General features: G+C 34.7%; 1 protein-coding gene and 1 non-coding gene across 2 annotated transcripts; one reads left to right on the top strand and one right to left on the bottom strand.

Annotated features, from left to right (window-relative positions):
- Positions 1-2,787: 2,787 nt before the first annotated feature.
- On the bottom strand, positions 2,788-3,466 carry LOC147936279 (uncharacterized). Its single transcript, XM_087468663.1, has 3 exons — positions 3,320-3,466; positions 2,969-3,200; positions 2,788-2,888 (listed from the first exon to the last, which is right to left on the bottom strand). Exons 1-3 carry the CDS (start codon positions 3,464-3,466, stop codon positions 2,788-2,790), a joined length of 480 nt encoding a protein of 159 aa, XP_087324789.1.
- A 13,142-nt stretch (positions 3,467-16,608) lies between these two features.
- On the top strand, positions 16,609-16,717 carry LOC147936278 (small nucleolar RNA R71). Its single transcript, XR_015569797.1, has one exon. It is a non-coding gene; the product is annotated as a small nucleolar RNA R71 (small nucleolar RNA).

The raw sequence follows: 16,717 nt of genomic DNA, 5'->3' as shown, positions 1-16,717 counted from the left end.
CCCGGTTAACTGATCAAACCGAGATGACTATCAAGCCCCTAAAACAAAATACAAGAAGTTGTAAATAATAGAAACCGGTAAAATGTTTAAGAATTTTATACTGTTGTTAATTGGAGAGTACAAAACCGAAAGAAAAAACACAAATATTCTATATATTGCTCTTACGCCCCAAAGAAATGAAGAAGAAACAAAAAAAAATTTAAGAGCAAAGAAGTAATCAAACAAAAAAAAATTTAAGAGCAAAGAAGTAATCAATTGGATAAAAGAAACGCGGATCTAAGTGTTTGGCCAAAACCTTCTTCAGATATTAGATATATTAGAGGTGTATTCAAACACTTTCTTCTTCTTAAACCTGAAGGAGAAATTAAATCTAAACGACATAATATTCAATATCTACCATATAAGTTCTGTTACTGATTTAAACATTTCAGAAAATCATCGATTACTAGGATTTAACCCACAGTGTACCGTAGAACAATATTTTTAATTTTAAAAATTTTAAATTTATATTGTATTTATTTGTTATTTTATTATTGTTTTATTAATTTAAAAAAATATAAAATTTTACAGGTATTTGATATAAGTAATCAAAGTATAGGATTTTTGTAGTGTTTTCAAGGTTTTAACCCGTGTGGTATATGTATAGTCTAGTAATACATTTATCTCCTCGTACACATCTAAAAGTGTTTTAAAAAAAAAAACAATTCCACTTAACTCCCTATATAGGATTAATGCCAACCGTCTCACCAAAATCAAAATAAATTTTTGGGTAAAAAAAAATAATCAAAATAAGTTTTTTATCAATTTTAATTATGTTAATTGTTTTACCAAATTAGCATACTTATATAGTTTATAATTTTTCCTTGTCAATATATATAATTTATGATAATTAATAGAATTTTTTTTTTTTTGGTAATTCCTCAAAAATAAAAAATAAACCAAATTATATGTGGGTTTTCAACATATTTGATGTGACATTTTATAATTGGATTTTCGGTTTAGGAAATTTAATAATGTTAATATAATTATGGATATTGTAAACTTTTGTTATGGAAAATCTGTTGTATATCATTTAAATTTGAGAGATTCTAGCATCAATAAAAATAGTTTTGGAGATTTAATGAGTTAAAACTTTAGTGGGTAGAGTTGTTTTTGGAAAAATCGGAATGTATAGATGTTGTTAAGATTTTATGCTAATAAATGTAACAAATGTTGGTCAATTTAAGAAAGTTTAGTATTTGAGTTTCTTTACAATGTTATTTATGGAATTGTTTTAGGGGTTAATGTTTTAAAAAAATAATAATAATTAAAACTTAAAGGGCATAAACCAAAATGTACTTCAAAAATGTTAATATAGATATACAAAACAGTTTTAGACAACTTATCATACTTAAATACTTAATAAACAACAACATTTTAAATAATTACCATTTTTGTTGTCATTTAATCTGATAAAGATCATCCAATCTAAACAATACCGAGTTGTACACCTTACCATTAATAACTAGAGTCGGACCCGCACGTACGTACGGACATGTTTTCATAAGTTTATTTTTATTTACAAATGAAATTGTTATGTTATTTGTTTTTCGAGAATGTTGCAAGTGTTTTTATAAAATATTTTTATTACAAATAGTATATGCATATTTTTATTTCCAATAGTATGCATATTTGTAAATTTATTTTGTGGAATAAGACTAATAGGTTGTACGTGATTGTTGCATATATTATATATATGGAAAGTTAATATATCACAGACAAAGCATCCGTAACGTCCGTGTTTGATTTATGGAAAAAGTTAGTGTCGGTTCGTCGATCAGTTTGTAATTCCGGTAACCTCTATCATCAAATCTATTATAATTTCCGTTTTGCTAGTTTTGATATGTTATCTTTTTTGGTTATTCAAGCTTATTTTAAGAAATTGTGTCATATGCAGGTACGTTCTGTAAGTTGATGAAGTATGGAGGTTTATCAAAGACGTGCAAAGGTCCAGCACTTTGTTAATCGGTTAGTAATTTCAAACTTTATTTTCAAGTATAGATAGTTTAGACTTAATAAGTAGGAGTGACTTGAACGGAATAGAACTTTGGTAATATTATTGAATATCGTATGACATAACAAATTTCCCAAAAATTGAAAACTCTGTCTTAGTGCTTAATTAATCATTTGGAAATTATTGTATTCTAAAATTTCGAAAACAGAACTAAGTTGCCAAAGTAATCAGATAAATAGATGAAATCATGGATAGTTAGCAGCACCTATCTGACATCTAGGTTCTTGTCACATTCATTTTCTCCGTTCTGCCTACACTTGGTTCAATCTTCACATCGAAATACTCCTTAAATGTAACCCATTTAGAAACTTCTGTCTTTCTAACATAATCAGTTTTCTCTTTCACATTACCATCTTAGTAATTCGCGACATTGATGGTGGTTTGGATAATGAAAACAGTGCAGTACCATATTTAGATTTGGAAAGCATCATTGTTTTCCTCATAACTCCCTTCTTATTGTAAAGTACCTTCAAAAAAGTACAGGCTCTGAAACCAAATAATGAAAACAGATAAGTACATCAATCTGAAACACACACAAGGATTTTATTTAATATCGTCGAATATGTAAAATACCTAGTACCCATAATCCATTTTGCTTTCCCCGCTGAAATCTATAGATTACATGGTATCTGCAAATCTCCCCCATAAGGTACTGTTATATAAGTTTTATAAGTTAGAACCGTTATACATTATGATTGTATACATCATTATTTTTTTCTTTAAAATAGTTTGTATCACCTAGTGTCCCTCAAAACAACATCAAGGCGCTTGGAAATCTTCCCATTGACGTCATGAGTTACCATAGCACCAATGCTGACAACCTGTCCAACAACATCTACAATACCAAAAATATAAATTGAGCGGAGCAGTTATTGTATTCTGTTAAATGTTAAAAAATGTTTACAAAGTACATACCAATCAAGATGTTCTCACTAAGACCTTCATCATCAGTGATTGTTTCAAAACTTTTCAAATCCAAATACCAATCATCTGATAGTGCAGGAGAACGGCTAATTATTGTGCAGTTTGTTAGGGACATCTTAAATGCATGATTTGTTGCCCTGTACTTTCCCATAGATTTAGTCAGCTGGAAATTCTCGATGATTCTCCACTCTCCCGCAACTATCATACGGAAAAACTTGTTGACCTGGTTTTTTTTATAGTTGCATGAATCAGAGTTCCCTATTAAAAGAAAACATGAACAGTTATTATATGTTTTATGAACATAAAGAAATAGAATGAGTAGCATCCTTGTAATATACTCACATCAACATCAGCGAGTATGACCTCCAAGGTTTCTCCAAAGAAAGACGTGTACTGCCTCCAAGAATGCACAATCTTGACTTGGATCTTCCAAGTCGTTTTGAAAGACTTAATGGTAGCAAGACTTGTGAAAACATTGTTAGCATCCATTTTTTTTGTGGAAGTATTGCTTGTAGTATACTGTTTTATGTGTTTGATTTGAGTAACAATAACATCACGTTGTATGGTTTTTATAGTCGTACACCATGATAGGAAAATTAGGTAAGTGGCAAACATTTTGCCATGTTTAATATTCCGTAAACGTGGAATACTCCCAAATTTGCGTAATTTCACTATTAATTGAGGAATATTAAACATGTGAAATGCATCCAAAATTTTGTAAAATCAGGTTTTCCATAATTGTTATAATATATTTTGAATTTGGAAAGTTGACATATAAATAAATACGCTCGAATTACTTTAATTGATATGTTTAGTTTACCGGATATTTGATATGCCGTATTTGAGAGTTATTAGTCCTCTCTTAATTTCTTTAATTTACGTGTGAGTCATTGATTGACAAAATTTCTAGAAGTCAATATCTGTTTGGATACTTTTTACATGTACTGTTCGTTCCTATAATTTACTTTCCAATAAAAAACGTAATTCCATAGCAAACTATGAACCAAAGTATTGGACACGTTATATAAAAGTGGGCCGATTTGTACTATAAGATAGCCCAAAACGTTTGGATCATTAGTCAGACAAACATGTAATATATTATTAAATGCTTCCCTTTTTCTCTGCGAGTTTTCCTTTTTAGATTTGAAAAATATACTCAGTTGCTCATTTATGTTTTGTTCGAATTTTTTTTATCAAACCCATAAACTTTGGGTCGGGTTTGACAGAGTCTGCGTGTTTTGAATTTTAATTTAATACAATTCTACCCTTTTCTTTGTTTTTTGTTTGTTCTATTTGTAATGGCATTTCATGTAATAATCTCCAACTTTTTGCCTATTTAATGAATAATGCTTCCCTTTTAATAGTATAGATTAATAGTATAGATATCAATTATATCAAATAAAATCGGAAACAATTTTAATGCAATCCCTGATCATCCTCTCTCATATCAGATCAAACCGAAAATAAAGTCAAAACATTAACTGAAAATCTTTGATATATTATTACTAAATTATATTAACCTTCTAAAATCAAAACTAAATAATTGTATTCTTTAATTTTTAGCAACTATCCAATTTGAATGAGTTAGAGGAGGCTTGCTTTAATGTTTATGAGAATTCTAGGATCTACCATGATCGGAAGATAATCCCAAAGAAGTTTTCACCAAATGATCAGGTTCTACTCTTCAACTCTCGTTTGAAATACTTTCCTGGAAAGGTTAAATCGTGATGGTCTAGACCATTCAAAATCAAAGAAGTAAAACCATATGCTGTTGTGGTACTTAATAACCGCGTTCGAGGTGAATTCGCTGTCAATGGACAGCGTCGCATGCCCTATCTCGCACTTGTGGAAGAAAAAATAGGAGATCCAATTTTCCTAGATGATCCACCTCAAGCATAACTAGCTACCAACGTCGAGCCAACGGCGTTAAACAAGCGAGCTGAATGGGAGGCAACCCACTGGTAGGAATTTAATTATTATTTCGTTTTTCATTTTTCTATTAATCTTTTTATTTTTGTTTCTAAAAAAAAAACATAAAAAACAAAAAAAAAAATCAGATAACCAGAAAACCCAAAAAGAAGAAGACACAAGACATGACCTGCTCCGGTTCAAGATACAAATAAAGTATCTGATCAACCCAGAAAAATCTGAAGTTTGGTGGAAAATAGTAGAGAGTAATACAAAGATACATGAAAAAGCATATTGTGATTTTGCTATTACGGTCTGAAAGTTATGATCAATCTTCCAAAACCAACAGTAAAGAAGCGAAGCTGCAAACTTCAAAAATTTTCTCAGAACGAATCACAAGGAAACATGAAATGATATTCATTCCATTGCAGAGATCTTAGTCTCAAGTTTTCGGAACATTTCTCGGATCTCAAATTTGAGGTGTGCAACAAGAGAAAATGAAGAATGAAGAACGAGTGGGAAACAAGGCACCAAGCAATATACCCGCCATTCCACCCCTTAGTAACAATGTGTGACACCACAGTTTCAGGGATATGCGAAGGGGTTTAAAAGATTGATTTGGCCATCTATGTTACCAAAATGCACTTATATTTTTGGTAAAGGGTCCTGAGAGAACTCCAGAGTTAAGCGTGCTGAGCTGGAGTAGTCTCAGGATGGGTGACCTTCCGCAAAGTGACTGTCGGAACTGTGCAAGTGAGGACAAAACACAGGGAAAAATCATGTAGTGATTTGTAGGGATGATAACAAGTCCTTAAAATCTCCCAGACGTAGCAAACCAACCGTCAGATATGGATGAGCTCACAAGCTTAGTGAGAGGACATGAGAGGCCCATTAAGGAAGGTGGGCCCATGGACAGTGATCAGATATTTGGCCCACTAATAGGTGGCGGTCGGGGCGTTACAAGTAGTATCTGAGCTGAAGCAAGATGAGTGTGGAGTCGACTGGGCTCACACCATCGAGGGGTGACAGTCTTGGTGCACAACAAGGACGTTGCAATCTATTAGTGGGGATGAATTGTAGCACTCCGGTTTCATGGACATGCAGAGGGGTTTAAAATAATTGATTTGACAATTAACTATTATTTCATAATACAGCCATTTTTTTCATTTTATTTTTTTATTCAATTTTAAATTCTATAAGCCTCAATTTTAATTTACAAGGAAAAAAATAATGAATATTATTATTTATAAAAATTTACAATTACAACAAGTTTTTATAGATGTGGAACTTAACTTATAGCTATCGAGTCTAACATGAACAAAATTAAATGAGAAAAATCATAATCATTTTTTGTTCATCTTCTTGTTGTTGTTGTTGAGCATTTAGTTTCTCGACCTGCTTCCGAAGATTGTTTGAGTTTATGCTATCATATACTCCTGTTCTTTAAATTAGTTTGCCTTGTCTCTAGCTTGATTCACTTCCTCAGGAACCTCCTTACACATCATTCTTAGCTCTGAAAGATAAGTACAAAATAAGTTGATTTGTATATCTGAAAAGAAACAAGGAAAAGGCTTAACAGATTAATACTCAAAAATCTCATACTTTAAAACTGTAATCACACTCAAATGAAAACAGAATCAACCCTTAAATCAGATTGATCTAGAGATTTTACCTTGTGAACAAGAAAACTGTCAGTGAGGAATAAAAACAAACACTTGGTGGGTGCATTTGTTCTTCCTCTTGATCTGGTTATTCTCTTAAACAAGCCCAGCCAAAAAACCCTTCTTGCAGAGATCTATAATAAACCTACAAAATCAGCTAACCCAGAAACAAAATTCACATCAACACTTGAAAACTTTGTCAGAAAATCAAACCAATCAAGAGAAAATTGGAGAAGCAATTCATGAAGAAGAGAGAGAATACTCGTTTAGAAAAGTGACTGGGTAAGATTGGTTGAACCGTCATTCAGAGGAGGAGATAGATCTAAGAGATGAGTGAAGAAGTAGTGAGGATCTAGAACGCATAATCTAGGGTTTTGTTGGATTTCGAGGCCATGGAGAGGAGGAAGAACCCGAGATGCGATATTTCTAGATTCAGATCTGAAGAATTGGAAACGACAGAGACGGAGGAGATTCAGAGAAGTGAACAAGAATTAGAGGGAATATAGAGAGAAACCTCCGACTAGGTCACTGGACTTGAGGGTTTATGTTGTGGTGTATCTCGTAAAAGAAGATATGGTGTGTGGAAGGAGATGAGATTGGGTGTGTGTCGTTGAAGTGTTTAGGTCAGATATATATTTTTTTTAACTTAATCATTTTTTTGTTTGGGCGGACAACTTAAGTTTAAATACAATTTTCATTAAAATTTTGGCGGACAATGAAATTTTATTATTCATAGCATTTATCACTTTAGAAACGCTATAAAAAAACAGACATAGGTTAACCATATCATAAACACATAAACCGCTATACTAAAGTGCTATTAATACTCATTTTTCTTGTAGTGAATGATTTGGACCATTCCACGCCTTCAAGCTATGGATTAGAACTCTGAAAAGAGATATCGTCGAGCTCAAGAAAATGAACAAGCATTAGGTAAGTTTTTCTTATTTTCAATTTATAAAAGTTCTTGTTGATTTTAGGTTTTTGTTTCACGGAAAACGCATTTAGAGATCTATCAAAAACAATTCAAATGAACTTACCCTAGTTTGATTCGATGTCAAGCAACAAAGAAAGTTACAAACGGTTAGTCACCACATCTTCACTACATCCGCCGACATCTAAAACAATAATTGGGAAACCATTAAACGTCTTAGAGTAGAAAAACTCCATTCCATCAAGGTGACATTGTTCTTAAACTTAGACTTTTCTTTATGATTTCCATCCTCAACTCTTTCTTTTTTCCTACCGAGGACGGTATGATTTTCTATGCTCACATGCTCAATGAGATCCAGAATCTCGTTATAAGTATCCAAGGCTTTGCACTAAAACCAGAAGAACCATGGTGGTCCTGAATTTCGCGCCATAACTCTCTTCTTTCCTTCATAGAGTTAGATGCATAAATAAAAGAAACAATATTCTCCGTCTCATATGGCTCCACCGATATCGCACAAGTGATCATTTGACTACTCTTGGAAAGTACTTGAAGTCTCACCCTCTCACTCCAAACAATCCATATTCTCCCCGAATGGTGATACTCATAGTTTGAAACTACAGTCCAATTCCGAAAAGATGACAAAACTACCCGATCAACCTTACAAGCATTAACTCTTGTTTCCAAAAAGCATCCAAACTGATGAGAATGCTTTTTAATCCAATCGTATACTACCACATGCTTATTGAACTTATTGAACCCGTGAATATTCCAAAAAAAAACCCGACATTAATGTTTACGTTGAGATTTTTTTCGATAACCCTTGGCTTTGAATCTATTGCGTTTTGCGTAGTGGCAGAGAGATATCTATGTGTCTGCTTCGACGAGCGAGTCAATGAAGCTTGTAGCACAGAATCCTCATGGATGTGTGCAACTGGAAGATCAATCCCCAACATCGTTGCGTTTGTTCATCAGATACAGGTGGGGTAATCGCAACCCCTTGATTTTCTTTGTCTACTGGATCACCAGAGTCTACTCTTCTCACTATCTACATGGCCCCAAAGAGCGTCAATCCGTGATGGAGACATTATACGATCATGTTCCGTAGTCACTTCTGATATTTTCTGATTTGCTTTTTGCCCCCAAGTGGGTGACACTGTGGACCATTTTTTCTCTACAACTATTTCACCCTTCTATGTCTAAAGGTTTAACTCAAGATGTGTGTATGCAGCCATTGGCGAAGCCTCCCCTGAACTAAAATTCCTTTTCACCTTCCTTATTACATAAACCCGTCCTTCTGAAGAATCACAACTCCCACATCGTTACTCTTTTTTGCTTTCAGAATCACAGAAGCAGGACCCGAAACAGAGGTAAAAGACCTTGACCGTGGAGATGATATCAAAGCAGCAATGGAGCTGCTCATGCCCACGTTTGCTAAGCACCTATCCTCAAATTGTCCCCAATTCTCTCATATTTGACACATAACTCGTCACATTTGACTTGACAGTAATATGTCTTTGGGAGTTCTTTGGATAAATCAACCTGAACAAAACTTAGGTCTCATCAAAATTGGTAACCAAATCTGTCTGTAATAATAAGAAAGAGAAGTCCATAGTAGCATCATTAACTTAGAACAAGAGAACAAACATAAAAGCGCATTTGGGGGTTTCTCACTCAGATTCTCGTTAATATTAAAAATAAAAATAATAAAAAAGTAGAGAGAAGAGAGAGAATCGTTTCTCATTTAAGAAATCATGAGAAACTTATTGAGAAACTTATCTGACAAATGACGTTATTCTATTAGTTATGTATTATTATTAAATTATATTAAATCTATTGAAATTATATATCTGAGAAACTTATATATGCTCTACCGATGCATATGCCTTTATCACTTATCAGTTGTTTCTCTTTCATAGAGAATATCAATCAAGAATTGGATTTGAGCTGCCTAGCCCTGGGCATTCGGGTTTGGATTGGGTATTTCAGATTTTCGGATATTTCGATAAAAGAATCCTAGACCCATTCAGATATTTTTAGTATTCGAATCGGATTTCGGATAAACACCCATCAGATTCGGAACGGGTTCCGGTTTTATCCAATAAAGAACATAGGGATACAATGAAAGATCGTCAGTTCTAACCTGTGTTTAGTGAATCTCTTTTTTGGCAGTTGTTAGATCCATTATCTGTAGTGCATGTTGGTGTTTCAAGTATGGAAGGAGAATTGGGTTTGTTTTACCTTGCCAAAATTTTTGCAAGTCTTAACGATGTTATCGGTCTAGCAAGTAATACTCCTTTCGATGCTAAATTCGAGACTGATATGTTACAAAAAAAAAATGATTACATATATAGGAGTTTAGCAAACTTACATTATATTTTTATCAAAATTTAATTTAGTACCTTGTTTGTTATTCACAGATGGAGGACTAAATTTTATAAATATACATCTTGAATGTCACCGTTTGGTAGGTGGTGTGTATTCCGTATTTGCTAAATGATTGGATAACGATATCTCTTGCAATGGGTTTTCCAATGTTGTGATTCCAGTATTTTCAGTTGTTCCTGATTTTGTGTAACATAGGAGTTTAATTTGTTAATAACATTCAAAGGGAAGTAAATTATTTATATTCAATGGTTAACTCTCTAACACAAACCTTGTTTGTAAATTCCTGATTGATGATTCTCATCTTGAATATATTGATGTGTTGGTTTTCTCTTGCTTGGTATTGCACGGTGGTCAAGATTGGGAAGACATTGTAGGTTTGTAATATCTGACAATACTGGTCTTGATTTCAGTGAATATGTAGTAGTAGAACCTATTAAAATGTACAACAATAAAAGATTTTCAAACATAATTGTTTAAAAAACAGATTTATGATAAAACGGACATATTAACTACCAGATTGTATGCTTTGCACATGAGAAGGCATTGGCTGTTCTTGAAGGTAGGAAACAGTCTGACCATTATCAGGTATGTGCTTTAAATCATCAAAAACTCTCATGAAAACAACATACAATCTGGTAGTTAATATGTCAGTTTTATCACAATAATATTAGTATATTACCATGATTCATCTGTATGGTATGATTCACGTTTTCATTACCATGATTCATCTGTATGGTATGATTCACGTTTTCATCACACATATGTGTTTTTTTAGACCCAGATTGATCATTATATTTCTTCTTCTTCATTTTTCATATCTTCTAAATAGAATTTGTATGAAGAAGTGCTTATTATAGGTGTAAATATTCAGAGTAAAAATAGTAGAATCCTAAGAGTAAGTTATATTATATCAATTTAGTTGTTTAGAATAATCGAGTATAATTGCTGATTTGATCTTCTTCCCAATCAAACGTGGTTACCATTCTTTATGGCCAAACTGTTCCATGATTATAGCAACTGAAAGAATATGATTTCACTCGAAATCTTATATAACTTCTCATAATCTATCCTATTAATTTGGCAAATCTTGACATTAAATGATCGAAATCATCATCTCTATTGTTTTTTTTTGTCTTTTTATCTATCTTAACATTTTTGACGTACAAATTTGTACCATCCTTCTGTTTTTCAAACTAAATTCGGGTCGGTTTTAAATCCAAAACAAAAAAAATGATTACACTAATCAGATCCTCTCTAATGTTATGATTTATGATTTCACTAATTTACTAATCGGATTCTCTATTTGTGCATTTAATCAAAAGAAATCTTAGCAAATTAAAACCGTTTATTTACATGCATACAATATCGCCACACAATCAAATTTATAGAAAGATAAGAACATTTTTGTTCATTAGCGTTTAATATGCATTATTAGCGTTTAATATTGTTAACACCTAACAAAATTAAACCCCTAAATTATCGTGGCAATAATGGTGAAAGAACAATTACCATTAGTCGATCCTATTAAATTAATATATCTTAATAACCTTCCATAAATCAAAACAAACCAAATCGAGAAAAATATATTCTAAACCTGCGAATTAAGACTTAAGAACACTCACGGTGATGAAACCCTATGATGTGTGTAGAATTTCACTCCAAATCTTTTACCTGAAAAGACTACACGACGACTGAAAGTGCACAATTAATCAATTGTAGTATTTTATGATCGATCCCACATAGGGTAATAGCAAGCACAAATTGAATTAAAAGGGAAAGAACTATGGCTAAGACTAAAGAAGAGATTGGGGTTTTGGTTTTCCTAATAACTATTGCATACAAATAAAAGTAAATAAAAGCGGTTTAAAACTATAAGACTAAGGCGTTGGGCGTTTTGGGAGTCATCTTAGGGTTTTCATGGTTCTAAACAATATTAAGTGTAAGATCTAACAAGTAAATACTAATTTTCGGTTTAGATTCTCAACTACGGAACTCTAATGAACTTACAAGCTATTCTCATATAATGAAAATCTAAAGTCTTCACACTCCGTTACTCAACTTTCGTAGGCAACGTCGCATGTCAACCAGCTAGTTAAACAAGTTCGACACATTCACCGAACTTCGCAACTCAACTTACGCAGGTTACGAGCAAGGCTTCGGTATAACACTAGTTCGGAGAAGTAAGATAACGCAGTTAGCGCTCCCATTCTCTAGATCAGTACTTGATGATCAATACAAGCATAAGCATTAAGATAAAGATGTCCCAAAAGAACTCTAATATAAAACCGAAAATAAGATCTAACAACCTAATTGAAGCGAACCTATGAATTCCCCTTGAATCACCCCATAGAACCCAACAAATAAAACTACTCGCTCATGATGCTAAAAAACGATATTGATATTATATAGACCAGCATCAAAAACGAATCAATAAACAAAAGGGGGTTCAAAGTAAACTTCTCTATTTGTCACAAAAGTAACTTGATCCCAAAAGCAAATTAAGTATGAAAGAAATAAGGAAGAGTAGAGATTTGGTGTCTTCGGCGATGGCTTCTAAGAGGTGGTGAGAGAGGACGAGCTTCGAGGGCGGTAGAGGAGTCTCTGGTCGTCTCTAGGTCGGCTTCTGGTGGCGTGGATGAAGAACTTAGAGGCACAAAGGAAGCACACCACAAAACCCTAGGTCTTAAGAGTATTTATAGGGTTTTGTTTAGGGTTAGGGTTTTGTAAGGGTAGAAACGTCTTCTCTTCTTAAGTGCAGGACAAGGGGCGACGAAGGAGGCTTCTGGACCGTGAAGGAGGCTTGGACTGGGCCGTGGTGATGGTCGCTGGTCAGGCCTTGAATGAAAGCCCATCCGTAGGTCGGTTCTTCTTACGTCAGTTTATAACACGTCTCGGTAAATCGGGGATAACTTCTGGATGAATGAATAGATTGACTTGATTCCACTTCGGGGAAAAATATGACTCTTCCAGCTTTCCATAGACACCAAACATGATATATTTTAAGTTGGGGAAGGTCTTCAAAAGTTTCCCGTACTGTAAAGATCTGAAACTTTCTTAAAATCTGTAAAACCTTCTTGAAACCTAAAATACTTGATAATAGACATTAAAGCATTGAAATCATATCAAACTCTTTCTAAATGCATATGATAACTATAGCTAATATGAGTAAAATAATGATGTTATCAACTCCCCCATACTTAGTCTTTGTTTGTCCTCAAGCAAATAATCAGAATAAGTCATGGAAAAGAGGTTTTGAATATACTGGGAATTCACTTATCTTTGGGGATATTGTCTTTGCACTCTTCTTCGCCTTGACATTAGCAACTTCCATTTGTAATCCACCATGAGAGTCATCAACGCTCCTTGATCCTACAATTCTTTAGAGTCTCCAGAATCTCCATTGTCATCTCTTTACATAAATTAAAGCAGTAATAAAAAGTGAAATCTTACCAAGGGAAAATCGATCAATGGCTTGTAGACTCTCTTCAAGCTAATACTTTCTTCATATGATTCCTTTCCTCTCCCTTTTCTCACTTCTCTTTTTTTTTAATCAAAGGTGTAGGCGAATATTGGGGTCATCGGTAATTTACCTATCTCTCGCTTCCAAGCTTTGTGTGATTATTTGACTCAAGAGTAGAATAATGAGATCACAGGTAATTTACCTACCCATCTAAACTGATCAAAATCATCTCATATTTTATTCTTTTTTCTTTTCTTTTCTTCTCTTTTTTTTTTCTTTTTTTCTTTTTTTTTTTTAGTATTGATTGGAAGAGAGAGGGGAACATACTCTTGAAGAAGTGCAATGTCTTGTGTGGCTTGAATGTAGAGATCTAGTCCAATGTATACCAATTCCCAGGGTTTGATAATTAAGTCCGGTTTAGGTCCTATAAAAGTTAGAGACAACGTTAGATCATATGAATATCCATCGAATAGGGACTTGGGGGATTGTTGAGTCGGCTCACAGTCTTTCCAAACTTTGGTTCTGTTGCCAAGCATAATCAAGAGTCATAAGAGTGTTAATCCAAATCAAATAAACCGTTAGAATAAGATCATAATCCCCTACTAGTTTTGACTCAATAAAAAAAATGTGACCCGATAAAAACTTCAAAATTATTGATGTAAAAAGTGGAAAAAGGTCTCAAGTCAACAAAATAGAAAGTAGCATTAGTATATGATGGAATTTCCTTCCCCCCAGACTTAAATTGCACCGTCCTCGGTGGGAAAAAAGAAAGAGATGAGGATTGAAAATCATAAGGAAAAGTGTAGGGTTTAAGAACAATGTCACCTTAATGGAATGATGTTTGTCGACTCTTAGACATTTTATGGTTGCCCAAAAGAGTCTAGAGTTCGGCTGTGGTAATGAAAATGTGGTGACTAACCGTTTGTACTTCCTTTGGTTGCTTGACATCGAGTTTGAACTAGGCTAAGTCCAATCGAATTCTATTTGATATATCTCTAAATGCATACTCCTTGAAACAAAAACCTAAAACCATCAATAATAATGAGAAATAAAAATAATAAAAACATACCTAAGTAAAAGAATGGTGATGGTAGGTGGTGAGGATGGTGGTGGTTTGGAGTTGTCTCGCGGCACACAGATGAATGGTCGCGGACGTAAGCAGCAGGTACGGTCATGGTACACGGTACATGGGACGTGGGACTTGGCATTGGCTACGGTCAGTATGGCTGGTGGGGACTCTCGACATCGATCACTCAAGGACGGTGATGATCCGTCGCCTTCGGTATTCTTCGGTCACATTGAACATGGCCGGTCAGTAGGTGGTACTTGCCACTAGTCATAGTGTGCATTGTCAATCCATGATCCTTCTTCTTCCATTTTTTTGGCTTTTCTATTTTCTATTTTTTTTGTGTTGTTTTTATTTATAAACTTGAAACTAAAATGTAAAAATATTAAAAGTAAAAGAAAATAAATCCTAAAAATAAAAAATTACTAGCTTGGGTTGCCTCCCAAGAAGCGCACTTGTTTAACATCGTTGGCTCGACGGTGGTAGCCAAGTTAGGCTTGAGAAAGGTCAGCTTCGGGAATCAATGCTCCTTTGGCTCCTTTGATATCTTGATGGTCTGCTCCAGCTTCAATAACAAGTTGTCCTTTTGCAGAAGTTTCAAAAACTTTTGCATGAAGAAGAACTTCTTTAGTATGCCTTATCATTTCTTGGATCTGTTCCCTGCTCTCTCAACTTAGCTCAGGAGGAACTATGATCTTGATCTTGGAAATTTGTGGTGGATTAGGCGGTTTAGGTGGCTTGGGTAGCAAGTTGTTGGTACTTGTGGATGTTCCTTGGTCGAATTGCTTCATCTTGTCTACGTTAGGGTCCATCGGCTCTTCATGTAGTGAGTAGGTCGGCCATGGCTTCGGCTTGGAGATAGTCGGATATGACTTCTTCTTGTTGATGTTAGCAAATATTGTCCTCTTTGACTTGTGGTCTATGATAGCTCCAACAGTAGCTAGGAATAGTCTTCCTAAGATCAATGGTCTCTCTGTCTTGTCTTCCATATCTAGAATGCTAAAATCGGTAGGGACTATGCAGTCTCCTACTACAAGTTGTAGGTCTTGAACAAATCCGTCGGGAACCTTTTGTGATGAGTCTCCAAACACTAAACTGAGGTTGAATGGCGATATGTTTCGCAATCCTAGTGTATCGGCTACACTTCTTGACATAACATTAACATTAGCACCAAAATCACAAAGAGAGTTAGAGAATTCAATGCCTGTTATGGAGCATGAGCAAACAAAGCGTCCAGGATCTTCAGCGTTAGGTAGTCTCCTTAAGGGGTAGTGGCTAGCGGTTTCTTCATCAAATGGACATGTCATACGAATAACATCTTCATAAGAGTCAAAGAGTGGTACCATAGGCTTGGCGTCACGGTAAGTGAGGGCTGGTACGGCTGAAATCGCATTGCAATATCCTTTAGGATTCTCGTCGGGTTTTCCCGGAAGTACACCAACTTGGCGTGGTACAGCATTAGCGGTCTGAGCAACTTGAGTTTCAAGCTTCTTGACATGGATAGAAATGCTTTCAAACTTCCCATTCAGTTCGGTATAGATGTTGTCCATCCTTGAGTTGATCTCTCTTGATTGCTTTTGAAAAGCAACAAGGAGTTCTTGCATCTTAATGTCGACGTTGGCATCGGCTTGAGAGGTAGGCACCTGGGCTGGTCCGGATTGGAAAGGCGGCTTGTTGTTGTTGAATTGGGGTTGCGACTGAAAGCTGTTGTTGTTGTTTCCACCAAAGTTGTTGCCTTGAAAGCGGTTAGCTTGCTGAGGATAATTCTGATATTGGGGATTCTCCACATTTGGGTTCCTATAAGAAAGGTTAGAAGTGTTTCTAAAATTGTTGTTGTTGTACCCTCGGTTTTGGTAGTATCCTTGAGCACCAACATAGTTGACTTCTTCTTCTTGGTTATAAGAATCTTCTTGAAAAGGCTCCATGTTCCCATTATTAATAGTCTCACAAGCGTTTACTCCACATTGTTGGTTTCTTAGAAGTTGGTTCATCATGTTCTTAAGATCAGCAATCTCCTTAGAGTCGGAATTGCTAGAACGAATGGTTCTATCAAAATCGGTGCAAGTGTTGGTACTACTTGCAGCAAGGTTGTCGACGAGAGCTCGTCCTTCTTGAACGGTTTTCGTAGTGAAATCTCCATTGTTGGCCATGTCGAGTGATATTTGATACTTAGGGTGTAATCCTCTATAGAAAGTACTTAAAAGGTTACCTTGAGCAAAACCATGATGGGGGCAGTCACGTTCATAGTCCTTGAAACGTTCCCATGCTTCCTAAAAAGATTCGACCGGTCCTTGTTGAAAACTTTGCAGCTTGTTGCGAAGAGAGT

This window comes from Camelina sativa, chromosome 10 (genome assembly GCF_030686135.1).
Source record: "Camelina sativa cultivar CO46 ecotype springtype chromosome 10, ASM3068613v1".
NCBI classification, from domain to species: Eukaryota; Viridiplantae; Streptophyta; class Magnoliopsida; order Brassicales; family Brassicaceae; genus Camelina; species Camelina sativa.
The sequence above is the reverse complement of the archived record's forward strand: the minus strand, read 5'-3'. Positions and strand labels throughout refer to the sequence as shown.

Coding starts and splice junctions, on each gene's coding strand:
- LOC147936279 (XM_087468663.1), bottom strand. CDS start 3,466: ATGGATGCTAACAATGTTTTCACAAGTCTTGCTACCATTAAGTCTTTC. Junction 3,201..3,319: donor TCATACTCGCTGATGTTGAT/GTGAGTATATTA, acceptor AAAAAAAACCAG/GTCAACAAGTTTTTCCGTAT. Junction 2,889..2,968: donor TAGTGAGAACATCTTGATTG/GTATGTACTTTG, acceptor TTGGTATTGTAG/ATGTTGTTGGACAGGTTGTC.